The sequence below is a fragment of the Canis lupus genome, chromosome 25, assembly GCF_003254725.2.
Source record: "Canis lupus dingo isolate Sandy chromosome 25, ASM325472v2, whole genome shotgun sequence".
Lineage (NCBI taxonomy): Eukaryota > Metazoa > Chordata > Mammalia > Carnivora > Canidae > Canis > Canis lupus.
Genome location: NC_064267.1, coordinates 27342517 through 27358825, shown reverse-complemented (window position 1 = coordinate 27358825; position 16309 = coordinate 27342517). Strand labels below are relative to the sequence as shown.

Below are 16309 nucleotides of genomic sequence, written 5' to 3'. Positions count from 1 at the left end.
TTATGTAAGTCTTCCCTGCCTTGGTTACTTCACTTGTGACATGGGGGTGACAACGTGCACTTACGTACTTCACAAACGTGTTGGGAAGAGTATGGGGGTCATGTACATCTAATATGATAATTGACACATAACAAGCATTAAAAACACAGCAGTGCTAGTAGAAGTATTGCTATTTTCCCAACATGAGTGCAATGAAGTTTCATATGTTCTCATCTACTTCTCAACAATGCAGTGAGGAAAACATTATTTTCACAGATGTTGAAGCTGAGGTGCTAATACTAGAACTTGAGCCTATAGGTCATGCAACTCTAAATCCCTTACTCTTTTCCATTGCATTCTCATGATCAGAGATGGACAGTGCCATTTTAATGAAATGCCAGGTCAGTGAGTGCCATGGACGGCTGTCTTCATCATTTGGGCAGAACAGATTAAGAAGTAGGAAGATTGGAATATCTCTTAGGGAATGACTGGGCATCTCAAGCCACAGAAGAAGTGCATGGTGTATAGATCATATCAACTAGTAGTGACAGATTCCAGACAACTCTGTGTATCACCACATTTAAACAAAGCTCACAATGCAATCTATTCTGCTGAGGGCTTCTGGCTAGGGCACCAGTGCATGTATGTGTATATATGTATATATATACATTTCATCTCCACAGGGGCATCTGGGTGGCTCAGTCATTTAAGCATCTGGATCTTGATTTTGGCTCAGGTCTTGATCTCAGGGTCCTGGGATCAGGCCCCAAGTCAGGGTCCGTACTCAGCATAGAGTCTGCTTGCCTCTCTCCCTCTGCTCCTCTCTCCACCCAAAAATAAATAAAATCTTAAAAAAAAAAAAAAAAAAAAAAGAATTACCTCCACGGAAAACTTTACAACACATCAAATTTTATTAAGAACATCTCCAGTTTGCAGAAACAGAACCAGGTGACTGCAGGCATGAGGACACAGCCTATACCCAACATTCACTTAATCTTAATTTTTTACTTATTTTTACTTATTTTTTATTAATATTTACATTTAAGCAACCAGAGAGCAATACCTGTCCTTGTAGCATCAACCTCCACTTTAATAATTATAAATACATAAAATGTCGTGTATGAGTGAGAACACTGCTGAGAATCGGTCAAAGAAGCTCCCTACTCAGACAGAGCCTGGTCCAAGGCTTCTTGTGGAAGGATGCAGAGAAAGGGCATTTTTTTTAACCTCAAAAAATGATAAATAGAATATTAGCAAAAAATTATAAAGGGCACATGTAAATCAATTCATCAAAAAAAAATCTAGGATCCCAGTTGAAAATGGGCAAAAGGCATAAACATAAAATTTATATGCAAATATATTTTTAATAAATGTAGAAATTTCTTTAATCTCACTAGCAATCAAATATATCAAAAATAGTACCTCATTAAAATCAGGTACTATTTTTTGCCCATAAAATTAGTAAAAGATTTCTCATTTTTAATGGTTATACCAAACACTGATGAGCGTGTGGTGGGCCAGGTGATGTAAATTAGTACAGACCTTTAGAAAAGCAATTTGGCAGCATGATATCAAAAGCCTAAAAAAGCTGATATTTTTGGCTAAGTAATTCCAAGCCTGGGAATCTATTCTAGGGAAATCATCTGCAGTTCATGCAGAAAAATGTTAAGAAAAATAAAATAAAATAATGAAACCCATCTAAATGGTCCACACTAGGGAAATGAAGAGGTAAAATCTGCATAATAAATTATTCAGGCATCAAAAATAGTTTTATGAAAAAAATAGTTTTATGAAGATTTTGAGATAAATCGGGCAAATTCTTATATTGCTAAATCAAAAAAAAAAAGTGTATAAAGGTTTGCTCAACTATTAAATCATTAGGAAAAAAATGCAAAGGAATTATACCCAACTGCTAACATTTGTCATCTCTGAGTGATGGGACCATGGGTGATAATTTTCCTTCTTCATCCTTTTTCTTTCCTTTCCCAATTTTTTCCATTGCCAATACGTATATTCATGCATATATGCATGAATAAAGGAAATCTACATGGACTTTTGGGCTGAGAAAAAATTTTATCCAATGACCCCTGAATTTATCCATTTCTTCTAAGTATTCACATCTGCAGAGTCACCAAATATATTCAAGACTAGAAAAAAGCACCTCAAAGTCGAACGAGGTGAATGCCAAGAGAGGCCAAGGAGAAAAATAACTGCAGATCAATAGGCAAAAGAATGAGAGCAAAAAAATAAATAAATAAATAAATAAATAAATAAATAAAACACACAAACAAAAACTCTCCTGGAACACTTCCAGTCAGTTCCATCCTTCTGGGCTCAGCAGGAAAATGGAGGGGTCCAGCTGACCTCAGATAACAGGGCAGATCTGACATAACCCTCCGTCACACCGTGCATGGGATTGGCCAGCTCCAGAATTCAGAAGCCAGGGACAGCGTGGTGAGGCTGTGTCCTTGGCAAGTCCTGATCTTTCTCCATGTTCTTAGTACACCTCCAGGGGACCGAGCCACGCTCAGGTCCGTGGACAAAATATTAATAAAAACAGACTCATGACCAGCCTTGCAGCTGGGTCTCTAGAAATCTAAGTCATCTTGGCCAAAGCCATCTGTCCGGTCCACGGGGAGGTTTTGAAACCCCATTTCTGTGAAAGCAAGAGTTTTAACTACCTTCTCAGCTTCTAGGCCAGAGGCCTTGCCTGCCTCCTGCTCTGGAGTCCTCGGGCCCGAGGGAGCCCCTTCTTTTTCAGAAGTGGAGCTTTCTGGATACATGCCTGTGCCTGTTCTCTCTGGACCAGGGATTTCCTCGGACTCCTCTTCGATGCTCCTCATGTCTCCGTTCAAGGGCTTTTCTTCCGAACCTTTCTGGGAGAGCTGAGAGCAGTTTCCCAGAGATGCCACGCTGGAGGAGGCAAGGCCTGCTTTCCAGCCTGCCCTTGGGCAGGGGCTGTCTGCACCTGTGGTAGGGGGCAGCGCTGGCTTCCCCTCTGGGTCTGGGCTGCTGTTTCCAGAAGTCTCACCTGGCTGGCCCTGGCCCCAGTCGACCTGAGGGCTACCTTCTTTCTCCTCTTCTCCTTCTCCCCTTCCTCCCCCTGACTCTGGCTGCCCCTCGCCTTCAGCTTCCTGGATCTCTTCACTTTTGTCACCATCGTTCTGATCTCCTGGGCTTCGGTTACCTCCTCCTGAGTCTTCACCTTCCAAACTGCCTTCAGCCCCAGAGCCCTCCTCTGTGTTTTCTTCCTTCCCCCCAGAGCTCAGCTCCTCCCCACCTGCTCCCTCTGGGATGCTGCCTGGCCCACCTGTGCTCCCTTCTCTCTTCTGAACAGATGCCTCCCCCTCTCCCACTCTGGGGTCTCCCTCTCTGCCAAGGGTCTGACTGCTCTCACCCTCACCCCCCTCCTCTGTCCCAGAGTCCTGGTCTAACCCCAGCTCCAGGCCTCTATCAGACTCCTGGACAGTCCCTGTCCCGAAGGGGTCCCCCTGAAGCGGCTCCATCCCTCTCTTCTCAGGGGCTGCCTCTTTGGCCTCCCCACTAATGCATCCCCCTTTCTTCTTCTGTAGAATGTGCTGCAGGTCGAAGGCCTTTTTGATGGGTGCCCTGGATGCCTCCATTGTGTCCTTTGGGGACGTGGGGATCACTTTTTTCCTCATGCAGGCCTCACAGGGACAAAACTCCTCCTCCTCAGCCTCCCCAACCTGCCAGGCCCCCAGGGCTCCACTGAGGGTTGGCATATCCTCCGTGGGGAGGGCCAGGGGCCCCTGGCTTCGAGCCTGCCTGGAGAAGGCCGAGAGGCGGCGCAGGTCCTGGAGGCGGCGCCTGCGCTGCTCTGTCTGCAGGGACATCTCCCACCTGAGGCCCTCCCTGGCCGGCCCCTGCATCTTGCCCCCTGCCCGGCTCTGGACCTTCCGGAGCTCTTTCTCGATGCTATCTTCGAGCCGCCGGCCCAGGTCTTGATGCAACTCTGCTACCATCTGGTCCAGCAGGATATTGTTCTGTAGGCTCCAGCGGGCTCGGAGCTCAGCCGTGGCGCTGGCAAGGTGGGCCATGAAGGCCTTCTCCATCTTCTTCAGCAACCTGGACACCCAGAGGGGGTCGGGGTCCAGAGACACCCTACGGACCGCAGAAGAGCTCTTCTCCCCAGGCCCCTGGGTGCATTTGACCTGGCTTTGCTCATGGCATGTCTCAGCTGCTTTGGGCAGCTTCTCCAAACCAGGCTCAACTTTGGGGTCACTTTCAGTTTCACTGGCATTTGGATGCCCCTCGCTGAGGCTCCTAGGTGGCTCTGTGGGTTTCTCTTTCCTCCCTGGAGGGCAAAGTATGGGGGAGGCAGGGTCTCCTGCTTCCTCTTCCTGCACACTCTTATCTTCTGGTGCACCTTCCCCAGCCTGAGAGTTGGCCTCTGACAATTCTTGTCCCATGACTGTTTCCTCTTCTGGAAATCCTGGGACACCCTCTCCTTGCAGTTCTGCTATTTCTTTTTCTTCTCTGACTTTCTTCTCTACTTGTACCTCTTCTTCTTGCATTGTGTTGTCAACTACTGGGTCCAGGTTACTGCCTAGCACCTGCTGTCCACTGTTTCTTTCTGCCTCATCTTTTCTGGTGGCACAAGCCCATGCTTGGGAGTTTGAAGAGGCTGTGGAACCACTTGGCTCTTGGTTTCCCGGATCCTCTCGGTTCTCAGAGGTTCTAGAATCTTGTCTCAGGGAGGGGATCTTCAAGGGCAGTGTTATCCTCTCAGGGACCATGGCACAGTCCATAGCACAGGGTCCACTGCCCTCCCCTGAGCCTCCAGAGCCACTGCCGACATCCACACCAGATGAGGACGTTGGTGTGAGGTCCTCAGTCATGACGTGGGACCTGAGGCCTGGCAGAGCCTGGCACCGGCCCAGCTCCCAGAGGCCTGAGTCCACCTCACCTCGCCTGAGTCCACACGCTGGCCACAGAGCCTGGAAGATGCTCAAGAGCTCCTGGTACCGAGGAGAGTCTATGAACCTCACTTGGCCAGTGGGAGACCCAAGGTCTTCATCAAAGAAGTGGAGCCCAGCAAGACAGGTGATAAGGGCCTGGGCAGATCGGCTGAGCCTCCTGCCCACTGCACTGGACACTTCAGGGAGGCTGCTGGGCCGGCCCTGCTTGGAGCCTATCAGTGCCTTCATGACCTGTATGGAGGCAGAGAGCTTGTGGGGAAGCAGGCACTGGCCCACACCACGGTCCACAGCCATCCCTTTGCCTGATCCAGCCTCCCTGGGGTCTTGTGAAATTCCGCTACAAGGAAGACCTTCTCCTGACTTGGAATGAGCATCACCAGGCACTGGGAGGGCTCCATCTGGTTCTGCTTTCTCGCTGGCAGCACCTTCGTGCAACAGTTGTCTGACCTGGGTTGGCTCTCCCTAGACATTCTGGGGAATGTCGGCCAACGGGATCCTCCTTGGGGCCTTCTGGGTCATCCCCTGCCACATCTGTGCTGTCACCCACCATTTCACATTTCATGGGTATGGGCTCCTCTGGGATGTTGCTCAACCATTCACGGACCACAGTGTCTGGTGAGGCTCGGGGCAGAGCACACAGCATCTTTCTGCCATCTTTCTCTTCCTCCTCCAGGCTTTTCCCTCCACCAGCAACTTTCTTCTGGAATACTCTCCCAGACCTGGGACCACAGCTGGAGCTGCCCCTTCTCGAGGCTTTGACTGCTTTCCCCATGGCCCCTGGCTGACAGGCGGGGGGCTGTGGGCGCCACATATCAAGTTTTCCCTCCCCCAGCTCCCCCCGACCTGGCCCGCAGTCAGCACTGGAGCTGCTGCTGCAATAAGCATGTTTCTTGACAAAAGGCCATGTCCTTGGGGGAGTGGGACAGTATCTGCTGCATTCTAAGCAGACCTCAGAGAAGACTCCCTGGCTGCCTAATGGCTGGGAGGTCTGCGGGGCATGAGTCTCATCACTGGGGGTCCCGTGGAACATGGATGTGCTGATGGGTGAGCAGCTGCAGCCTCGGTGGGCTCCTGGCATCCCTCCCTCAGGCTGTCCACCTGGCGGATCTAAAGGCCAGGAAGGCTTGGGAATGTCGCCCCCTGGCTTTTTGTCCAGCCCATCAGCTTGGTTGCCCAAAGAGTCTGATGTGTTGGAAGGTGTGGGAGCTGGTGAGCTTGCCCTGAGTTTAGGGTCCCCTTCAGTCTCAGCAGAGAGGGAATATGGGGGGTAGAAATTGGAAGCACATTCAGAATTGCTCACAGGGGTAATGAGAGCATACTGGGAATGAAGAGAGGCAGAGGAGGATGGCCCTGTGTCCTGAGAGGCCCGGTTCCTGGCACTAGGTGAGCTTTCAGAAAGGTGTGGTGCTGGGCCATCTGGGCAGGCCCTGGCTCTGCTGGGAGGTCCAGGCATTTTCTTGGGCACAGGTGAGTCAAGTGGGCGGTGATGCTGCCTGGGGTGGCCTGTCTGAGCCCCTTGGCTGGGTAAGGACATAGCACTGGCTCGGCCCTTCTGCTTTCTTCTCCTGCCTGGGACTGGAGAACAGCTTCCTGCAATGTCCCTAGAGCCAAAATGACGTAGAGCCAGGCGCCATCTCATCCCAGACCTATCCTTAGCCTGAGAGTGCCTGGTACCCTGTCCACTCTCCTCTTCCTGTGAGTCCTCATCCCTCAAAAACAAGGGACTCACTGTGGGAGGACTGAGACCTTCCCTCTGGGTGATCTTTGGCCGGGAAGTACTCACAGCCCTTGTCTTGCTTGGGCAGCCCTGGGGTTGCTCACCCCTTTCACTAGACTCCTCATGAGACCCAGCACTTCCTGAGGAGTCAGAAAGAGCACCAGCTGTGCCTTGGGTCTGGGCCTTCAGGCGGCTGTGGCACTCCCTGCTGCCCTGCCCTGCTCCCTGTGGACCTGGGCTCTCACTCGTCCCCGATGGGTCACCCCCTTCCCACCCTGCTCCTCTCTGAGAGATAGCCCCAGAGGCTGACTGTAGGTCACAGCTGCCCATGCTGCTCCCCGGAGACCTGGAGCAGCATGAGGAGTTTGGCTCAGAGTCTCTGGGGCATCTGTCACTAGAGGCAGGGCTGACACTGTCCTTGCTGCTTCTTTTCCTGCTGGTGAACCTTTGGCTACAGGGCCTCCGGGAATGGGAGTGTTGGGTCAGCCTGGATCTCCTCCGAGAGTCTGTCCCATCTCCCTGGGTAGAGTACAGGGGGTTCATCCAGATTTCATACCTGGACCCTGGCTGCCACCGGCTTCGGCCCAAGGCTTCCTCACATCCTCCTGCCCCACAGGGCCCCAGTCCCTGTGCCCCAGGCTCTGAGGAGCCCCCAAGGTGGCCCTCCCACACACAGTGGAGGGAGTCCACCTCTCCCAGGACAGGGACCCCCTCACTGGCTGCCGGGAGGGCACTGGCCCTCCCCACCCTCCTGGACCACAGGACTGCATCCTTGCCAAGTAGGTGGAAGCGGACTTTCATCTCTACAGATAGGCTGCCATCCTCATTCATGCGGACCTTCTTCTCAACATCGTCACTGGCCACCAATGGGCCAGGGTGGGCAGGCACATCCTGAGGGTGTCCGTCAGGAGCAGGGCCCGTCTGGGCGCAATGCAGGGATCCCGGGGCGTCGCTGAGACCAGACCTCTCTGACAGCAAGGAGCACTGCCGTGGCCGGCTGCCTGACCTGGACCTTGAATGGATCACACTCTGCTTGGCCTTTGGCCCCCAGCCTCCTGGCACACAATGAAAATAAGAGAAAAGAGGAAAGACAGTGAGCTACTAGGGAAAGCTTCAGGGTAGGAGAAAAAAAGGCTAATCATGAGCCTTTCATTAGTTAAACACCCTCCAAAACCACAAAGTAAGGGCAGAAACCATTCTAGAATGAATACGCAGTCTGCAATTTGTGAACCAGAAAATCTAGTAAGATGAACTTGAGATCTGAATTCAGTCTCAATGCTGCCATTTCCTTGCTGTGTAGCTTTTGGCAGAGCCTCTTTACTGAGTTGTAAAATAATAATGGCAGGTTTGTTTTGATGATGCAAGGCAATGCATAGAAAGCTTTCTGCAGAGTTGCTAGCACAAAGTAGATTCTTGATAAACAGCAGAGTTGGAAGGCAGAGCAGCAGTAGCCAGAGCTAACTCCTAGCCCTGCTCATGCCCACCCCCAACACAGGAAGCAAAATCAATAAGCTGCTGCATAGGTGCCTGATTGTAAACTGTAAAAATGCTTTGCAATTATTAGTGGTGATTTATCATTCTAACACTCATCAAGCTTTGGAGTTGATAAATGATGGCAAGGAAGGATGTGGATACACAATACTAAGCCCTGATAGTCAAGCCTGCACTCTAGCCTTGAAAAAAAGAAAAAAGAGCCACTGAAGGAAGAGAGAAGTGATCCCAAGGAAGAATGAAATCTTTAGTACTTTCTCATTTCATCTCCTGAACTAACGCTTGGCAAGAGGAGAAAGCTAGTGGAGGCTAAGCCTATGGTGAGCAAAAAAAAACAGATGTGCCCCCTAGAATCTGTCTGGACAGAAGGTTTTATCAAGTTCTGCTCTTCCATAAGCACCTAATGAGACTGGGGGCTCCTTCCAAGGAGGCTCTGTGGCTAACAGGCCTTTGTACCTCTAGCACCTGGCATGCAGTGATCACCAAAACCATTATTGTCATCTCTTAGCAGCTTTTCACAAAGGATAATATTTTGTTTGTTCACCAGATTTGTCCATTTCCAATGATTTTGCTGAAAGTTTCAACCTGTAGTTGTTAATTATGCCTTGAAAATAATGTGTCTTCAAATAACAACACCTACACTCTGGCACATAGTAGGCTTTTTGGAGATATATACAGCTGGATGTATAGATAGACGAATACATGAAGGATAGATGGTTATCACAAGTTTTAGTCCATTTGGCTTCTTCTGTTGTCTAAGGGAGTCATGACTCTTGAAAGATGCAAATGCTACATACCGATGGTCCATTGTCTCCATAATGTCATGCCCACTATGGTCCTTAATAAAATTTATTTTAGATCCTAGAAACTTAAAGATCTTCTAGTCCCTGTTCTTTTTAAATACCAGACTCCCCTCTCTCACATGCCAGCCAAATTTCAACCCAATTAAGGTCGATGGCACTAAGAAAGAAGAAAAGGCAAGGGTGACCCAAAACAAATGGGATACCCAAGAACTGGGGCCAAAAGGCAGGTTTTTTAGATTATCTAGAAGGAATATATGCCCACTCCTACTGAACCACCATCCAGTGCAAACAAATTTGGAGAAATGCCAAAACTAACTCACCGGTTTTGTTTCTTGAAGTCTGCCCAGATAAAGTTTCAGTCCCATATCTTCTGGCATCTTCCACTGCCAGTGGTTTGAAAGACTCGTAACCAGCACATACTAGCACTGAGGGGCTGTGGAGCAGACCCTTCAGAGAGTCCACCTGAAGAAGGAGAGTGTTGAGTTAGGAGGCCCAGTATGCAGAACCCATCTTCTGCCCAGGGAGACATAGATAAAGAAAGAATCCCATCACTCTGGCCCTTTCGTAAAGTTTGCACATATCATACCAGAATTCTGATTCAAGGGAAGGATCCTATCCGCTTGCCATAGTATCTCCATAACTAGCTGGGGGCTGAGGTCCTTCCACCATGACCTTCCTCTCCACCTACACCCCTCCCTCCACCTGGTATATGAGGCCTGTGGTTTCCTCAGAGGTTCCTAGGCGTTCTTCTGAATGCCTCAAGTGGAAAACATTTCAAGAAGTCTTTGGCCTGCCTCCCTGCCCTCACTTGCACTCTCCAGAATATGTATTTTTTAAAAGCAACCAGAGCAGACAGGCCTCCAGCTTCCCTAAGGAGATATGATTTCACTATCTCACTCTTTTCCCACACAAAGTTCTCTCCTGGGTCTAATCTGTGTTTTCCAGTATAATCTTGAGCCCATTGCCTCTGCTTTCAGCCCTTTTGGAGCAGAGAAGGGCAAGACTGCTCTCTCTACAGGCTCCCCCCAGTGATTCCCTAAGCTCCTGCTCAGGGGTTTGTGCCATCCTTTCCCTCCTGCCACCCAGGACATCCTGGGCTGGATGCTGAGCATTCACTGCGTTCCAAGGAATAGGTCCCTACTTTTAGAAAAATTTCACATGGACCTGAGGCCCTTGTATATGTGAGACTTTGCACTATTTATGACATTATATAGTAATTGGCAGTGTTAGGGGATTTAATTTCATCTTCAAAGGACTGAATCTGTTCTTCTTTATTTTCTCAAATTAGAAGAGTGTGTTCATTAGCAAGGAAATGAGAAAAAGGGAACTCTTGCTACCTCTCTCCACAAATGACATTAAATTAGTTAGATACCATATCTTTCAATCTAGTTAATTAGAAGTTTGTTTCAAACTACTGAGTACATTTCTTTGTTGATTTAGAGCTCTAGTCCATCACAAAAATACAAACATGACCCAAATCTATTAATTTATAGATATAGTCATACTTCTAAGAAATCATATTTTCTAAGAGGGAGATAAAGAACTCAGGGCAAAATGATGCTCCCATTCTAGAAAAAACGTCAAGATTTAGGATCCACACAAAAAAAAGAAAGTTACTTAGAGTGTTTTGAGAGTGTTCACTCAGTTGAAGACCTAAAAACTGATAATTATGCCACAGCCTGCCCTGGGGAGCAATAAGACCATTTTGTTCACAGAGACTGTATTGTTCTGGTGTAAGTCTATATAAAAATACACTGATATTTTTTTATTCATTTAACTTATTTTTGTACCTGCTGTCTCCCTTTCCCCTTACCCACTAAACTGTAGCTAATTGAAGGTAAGAACCCTGCCTTATTTCTCAGTATACTCTGCACGTAGCACATGCTGGTACATAGCAAATGTGCCATAATTTAGAAGTTTTCTTATGACTCTGAAATCATTAATACTAATCCTATCATTTGCTAGCTATGCAAATATGAACAAATTATTTGACCTCTGTCCCTCAATTTTCTCACCTATACAAAGGAAATGATAGCATGAATTGCCTCATGAGGTTGTGCAGTAGATGTCATGTCCTAAACTAGTCAACCTCTATTTTATTCCCTTTCTGGTGTAATTTCCAGTAATGCAGAGTGTACACAGCTCTATACACACATTTTCTGGGCTCCCTTGCAGCTAGAATTCTAACCATGAAATCATTTCCAACAGTTAGATGAACTTGCACAAGCTAGGAGAAATGACATTGAAGCAGAGGCCATCTTTTTTTTTCTCTTGACTGTTGCCACAAGAAAAAAAGTCAAATATGAAAAGGGGCATGTGCAGCTGAGATGGCAAAAGCCACACTCATTGTTCCTGTACCCCATCATCAGCTTTCTGAATATCAACAGACAGCAGTGTCACATGACCTCTCTGATCCCAGACCAGAACAATGGTCTGGAATCAGAACAATGGTGGACTGATACTGAACTCAATTATTCCAGGAACATCACCCCAACGACCCACTTGCGTGATCATGTTAGAGGCATCCAATCCACCCAGATAGGTCAATTCTGTGATGCTCTGGAAATTATTTCTAGAAACCAAGCCTATTCTCTCCTCCAGCTTTCTAATCTTGAGATTTTATTTATTTATTCATGAAAGACAGAGAGAGAGAGAGAGAGAGAGAGAGAGAGAGAGAGGCAGAGACACATGCAGAGGGAGAAGCAGGCTCCATGCAGGAGCCTAATGTGGGACTTGATCCTGGAGGCAGGCGCTAAACCCCTGAGCCACCCAGGGATCCCCTAATGTGTAAGTTTTGTATACAATATACATGTATAATTGAAACATGTATAAGTTATTTTCTTCATGCTTAAGATACCTACAGAGGTTTCTGTTTCCTCTGTAGGTATGACTGATTCAATGTACGATATCAGAGGTTGTTGTAGGCAGTAGACCCTCAAGGATAGAAATCTTGGAATAGTTATCTGACCAGATTGGGTTTGAAGGCAGTGACAATCTGGTCACAATGGAATACTGGTAGCCTTTGGCACAAAGTGATAAAAACAGGTTTTTGGATGATTAGTTCTGATAGTAGGATGAATGCTTACTGAGAGCAAGACTTTGACCATCACTGACTGGCATGATAGACCCTTTTAATGAGAATGAGAACTACAAGGACTATGGAGTAGGCTAGCTTCTCTGACTTAAAGAAAATGGCAAGCTCAAGGTCTAAACTCTCAGCTCAGGGTGGCCAGAGGACCTGGATGCTTCTACTATTACTGTAAAAGAATCTCTTTTCTCTTGTAGCCAAACATCCCGCACAGAAACTTATTCTTCTAGTTGTTGAACTATAATTGAAATGACTGTTATATGATCCATCAAACCATAAAGCAAGTATGTCAAAGCAGCACTCCATCATCAGGAGGGAGTGGTATGTACTAGATCAGGCTCCAGACTTCATTTGAACTGAGGCATTAGTAAATTGCATGAGTCCCACTCCCAGGTCACTCGCTTCTGCTGCATTGTCATCTCTCCTGCCTGCATACCTACAACTTCCTGGGGAAGTTCCCTATGGCCAGTTAACTGAAGAATAAAATGCTTGATCGTGTGTTTCAGATGGTTTCACAGGATATTCTGACATGAGTCAAAAGTTGACTGCTGCAGCATCACAGACCCACCTGCAGGACCTTAAAGGGCAGTGGGGTAGGAAAGCACAAGGGACAATGTGATTTCATTGGTTACTTTTCATGGAAAGAGCAATGGCAGGAGGTTCTATGGCAATGCATAGGCAGTAGTTAGCAGTTCAATCTGACAATAGGGCCTTGGAAGGAAGAAGACTGGAGGGTTGGTGACAAGGAACTCTAGAGAAGAATCTGTATGTAAATGGGTTTCCCAGAATGGGTCCATTAAGTGAGAATATTTGAGTCCCATTGAATGCTCACCAGAAGGTGATAATCATGTGGACAAATGACCTGCCCAATGGATGTCAGTCATTCTTTTCCTCCAGCCACCCCAAGGTGCGCTCAACTGGCTCATGAACAGAGTGGCAAAATAACATGAACTGGAAATATAAACTACCCTATTCATGTAGGTCTGACTGCCAAGTCTGCTTGAGGGGGACCCTCTGCCAAGAACAGAGATCCATGCTAAACTTGTGCCAAAACACTTGCGAGCAAGTTTGCAGCAAACCTTGAGGTATTCAGCCAGCCATCTCGTGGGAAGCTAATGACATTGAACACCTCCCTCATGGGGAGGGTAAGCAATGTGGATTCACTGGAATTTTAAATTCACTAATTTTAAATATATATTTCCTTCCTTGCCCACATCCTTCTTCCAGTATCACCATCCATGGACTTACTGAAGACCTCATGCATCATTGCCATAATCCATGAAAATTACTTCTATCCAAAGAACTGATTTTATAGCAAAAGAAGTGAGGCAATGCACTAACACCAATGGAATTCACCGTGTAGCCATATACCCTATTACCCAAAAGCAGCATAACTTATAGAACAGTGGATCATTCCATGGGAAGCTAAGTTTGGGCATCAGCTGAAAGGCATCACTTTACAATGTTGAGGCATTATGTTGCAGGACGGGATATGTGCTCTGGACTGGTAACCACCATATAGTACAGTGCTGTTTCTCCACAGACAACAGGTACCTTTGGAATTAAGGGGTGGAAATGCAAGCAGCTCCTTTCACTATTACACCTATGACCTAGCTGCAAACATTTTACTTCCCATCCCAACAACTTCAGGCTCTGCTAGTTTGAAGGTCTCTAGATGCAAGGGAAAATGTTCCCACCAGGAGACACGACAGTGGATCCGTGAAGTTGAAAGTTGAGACAGTCACTTGGCCATATGAGGATCCTGGCAACAATGAACCAAAAGGCAACAAGGGGAGTTGTGTGTCGCATGGGGTGATTGATTCTGTAATGGGTCTCTAAGAATGGGAGTTTGAATCCTATTCAAACTTGGTTAGGGGCAATAGAGCTGCTATTATGCAAATAGGGTCATGGAAAAAGTCATTTACAGCCCAGGAATCCCTTGGGTGCTTTCTGTGGCTTCCATATTCAATGGTAAAAATTAACACAAGGCCACAATAGCTCAGGAAGGACCTCCAAGGGCTCAGAGTCCACAAGAATGATGTAACACATACTAGCACATAGTAAATGCACCATAATTTAGGTGGTGGAAGTGGTCCAGTGCTCCTCCATATCCGTCACCACATTCAGCTGAGGTGCTGGCAGAGGGCAGAGGGAACAGGAAATGGACAGTGGAAGGAAACCTCATACTATCAATGGCGATGCAGAGGATAACCTAGTTTTCTTCACAGCTCTGCTAGGCACAAATCAATTTTCTGTTTTGCCTTTACCTCCCTCTAGCACTTCATATAAGACATTTTGGTGGCTGTGGACTTGATAGTTAAATCTTAAGACAGAGGCTACAAAAGATAGGCTTGTGCCTAGAGGATGGACGGTATATTGCTGATGTGATTCTGAGGGGAAGATGAATATGTTTGATTGTAGGAAAGACAGCTACACTCTTAGATGGGAACATGCTGCTGTAGTTGTTGCTCGTAAATTTAAGTAGTGGGAAAATAGCGATAGGATTCAACAGCGTTCAATAGCGATAGGATTAGATTATGGTGAGACTGTGGGATAGATCAAGCCACCTCCATCCTGCCCACCTATGGTGTACATTTATGTTCTGCAGAAGCTGGGAAGGCAAAAAATTATATTCTCTAGCCTTCATGGTCTGGGCTGTATGCAGATGGGGTTCTCCATCAATTAGATGCACTTGATCAAGTCTGGGAAAGCAAGTGAGGCAGACACCATCTCTTCTTGCTTCTGATTGTTGTTGCTGTGAAGCAGATGTGTGGGCACCGGGAGGCCACAGCAGTCGAGGCAACAGCAGCTAGACCTGGCACCCCAGTGCTCCTACGTGTCAAGAGCATCAAGATGCAGTGGTGGCAGTTTCCTGATCCCAGCTTTATAACCTTGGATGCCCTACAGAGAAGTATTCTTGAACTCAAAAATCACAGTAGCTTCAGCCAGGTTAGCAGCTTCCTGTAGAACCCTGGGAGCTATTTCTGTAGATCCAGCTTAGAGCTCATGCCTCCAACTGTCCAAAGATTCAGAAATCCCTTAATGCTCTGTGTTAGATTACTTTCTGCTCAAGGTACTTTGAAGAGTTTTTGTTTTCTGCACAGAACTCTCGCTGAAATAGGTGGTAGTAGCTAATAGAAGGATTGGATAAGAAAATAATGAAAGCGTTCAAGGCACAGTGTCTAGCACTCACTAAGCGCTCACTAAATGGTAGCCAAAATACAAATAATAATTGCTTGTTTAACTGACTGCATGTCTCCACTCCTCTAATTCACCTTTAATTAGTAGCAGGGCAATCAGTGCCCTGCTGTAAGGAGTAACCACCCCCCGCTCCCCGCATTGCATCTAAGGTCCAGATAGTTTTTTAAAGGAAATAGCACATTCCAATAGCCTACCTTTTTCCCACTTGTTGTGTACACCTGCTTCACAGGAAAATGCAAAAGATCTGAAGCTTTGCTGAGAAAGGCCATCAGGTTCCTTGTATTTCTATGGCTGAGAACCACTGTCTGCTGGAATCTAGGGTCACCATTCTTAACCAGCACTATCCTCCTTGGGGCCTTAGGACCCTTGCAGGAAGAGGATGTTCCTGGTGCCTCACACCGACTTTCAAAATCTCTTGATTGCTGAGCGGATGAACTTCTTCCCTGTGGCCATCCTGGCCTACTGGGTGTTTTGGGGGGCTTCTTATCAGAGCAGAGGTAGTAGCCACCATCCTCCAGCTGTTCCAGGGCACTGAGGCCATGCAGGCCCCGGGGCGTAGTGACAGAGCGCACCCCAAAGGAGAGAGGCACGCGCTGAGAGAGCTCGTCCATCAGAGCGCCAAAGCTCTTGAAAGCGCGCTGGTCAACAGCCAAGCGAACCCCAGCAAACCGGGGATCCCCTCGCTTGAGGAAGGTTATCTTCTTGGCTGGCGTGATCTGGGTGACAGAGGGGGTCCGGGCCACAGAAGGCAGGAGGCACTCACGGTGGCTCGGGGCCTGGGCATCTCTCAAGGTGCTGTTCATGGCAGATAGACCCAGGCGGCTGAAATGGATCAGAAGAAGAGGGGAGTCAGAGAGCAACCCAAGGGAGTTTGTTTCCTCTCTCCCATTTGTTACAGAGCTATTTCCTGACCATCCCAATTTTGTACCTCTCAAAATGGTTAATCCATTTTGATGGAATAGAAGGAAGGCCAAAGGTTTGGTTTGGGACAGATATGAATTCAAATCCCACCCCCCCTTACTACCTTTGTGACTCAGGAGGTCAATGACATAATCTGTGTTTTGGTGGATCCCACCTGTAACATGCAACC

The 16309-nt window shown here is 47.5% G+C and overlaps 1 protein-coding gene across 1 annotated transcript; it reads right to left on the bottom strand.

Annotated features, from left to right (window-relative positions):
• Positions 1-1030: 1030 nt before the first annotated feature.
• On the bottom strand, positions 1031-16022 carry RP1L1 (RP1 like 1). The gene is given in 4 exon segments (XM_025462926.3): positions 1031-5293; positions 5295-7691; positions 9251-9392; positions 15414-16022. Coding segments are annotated over 4 exon segments (5874 nt in total). The 3' UTR covers positions 1031-2567.
• Between the last annotated feature and the right edge of the window lie 287 nt (positions 16023-16309).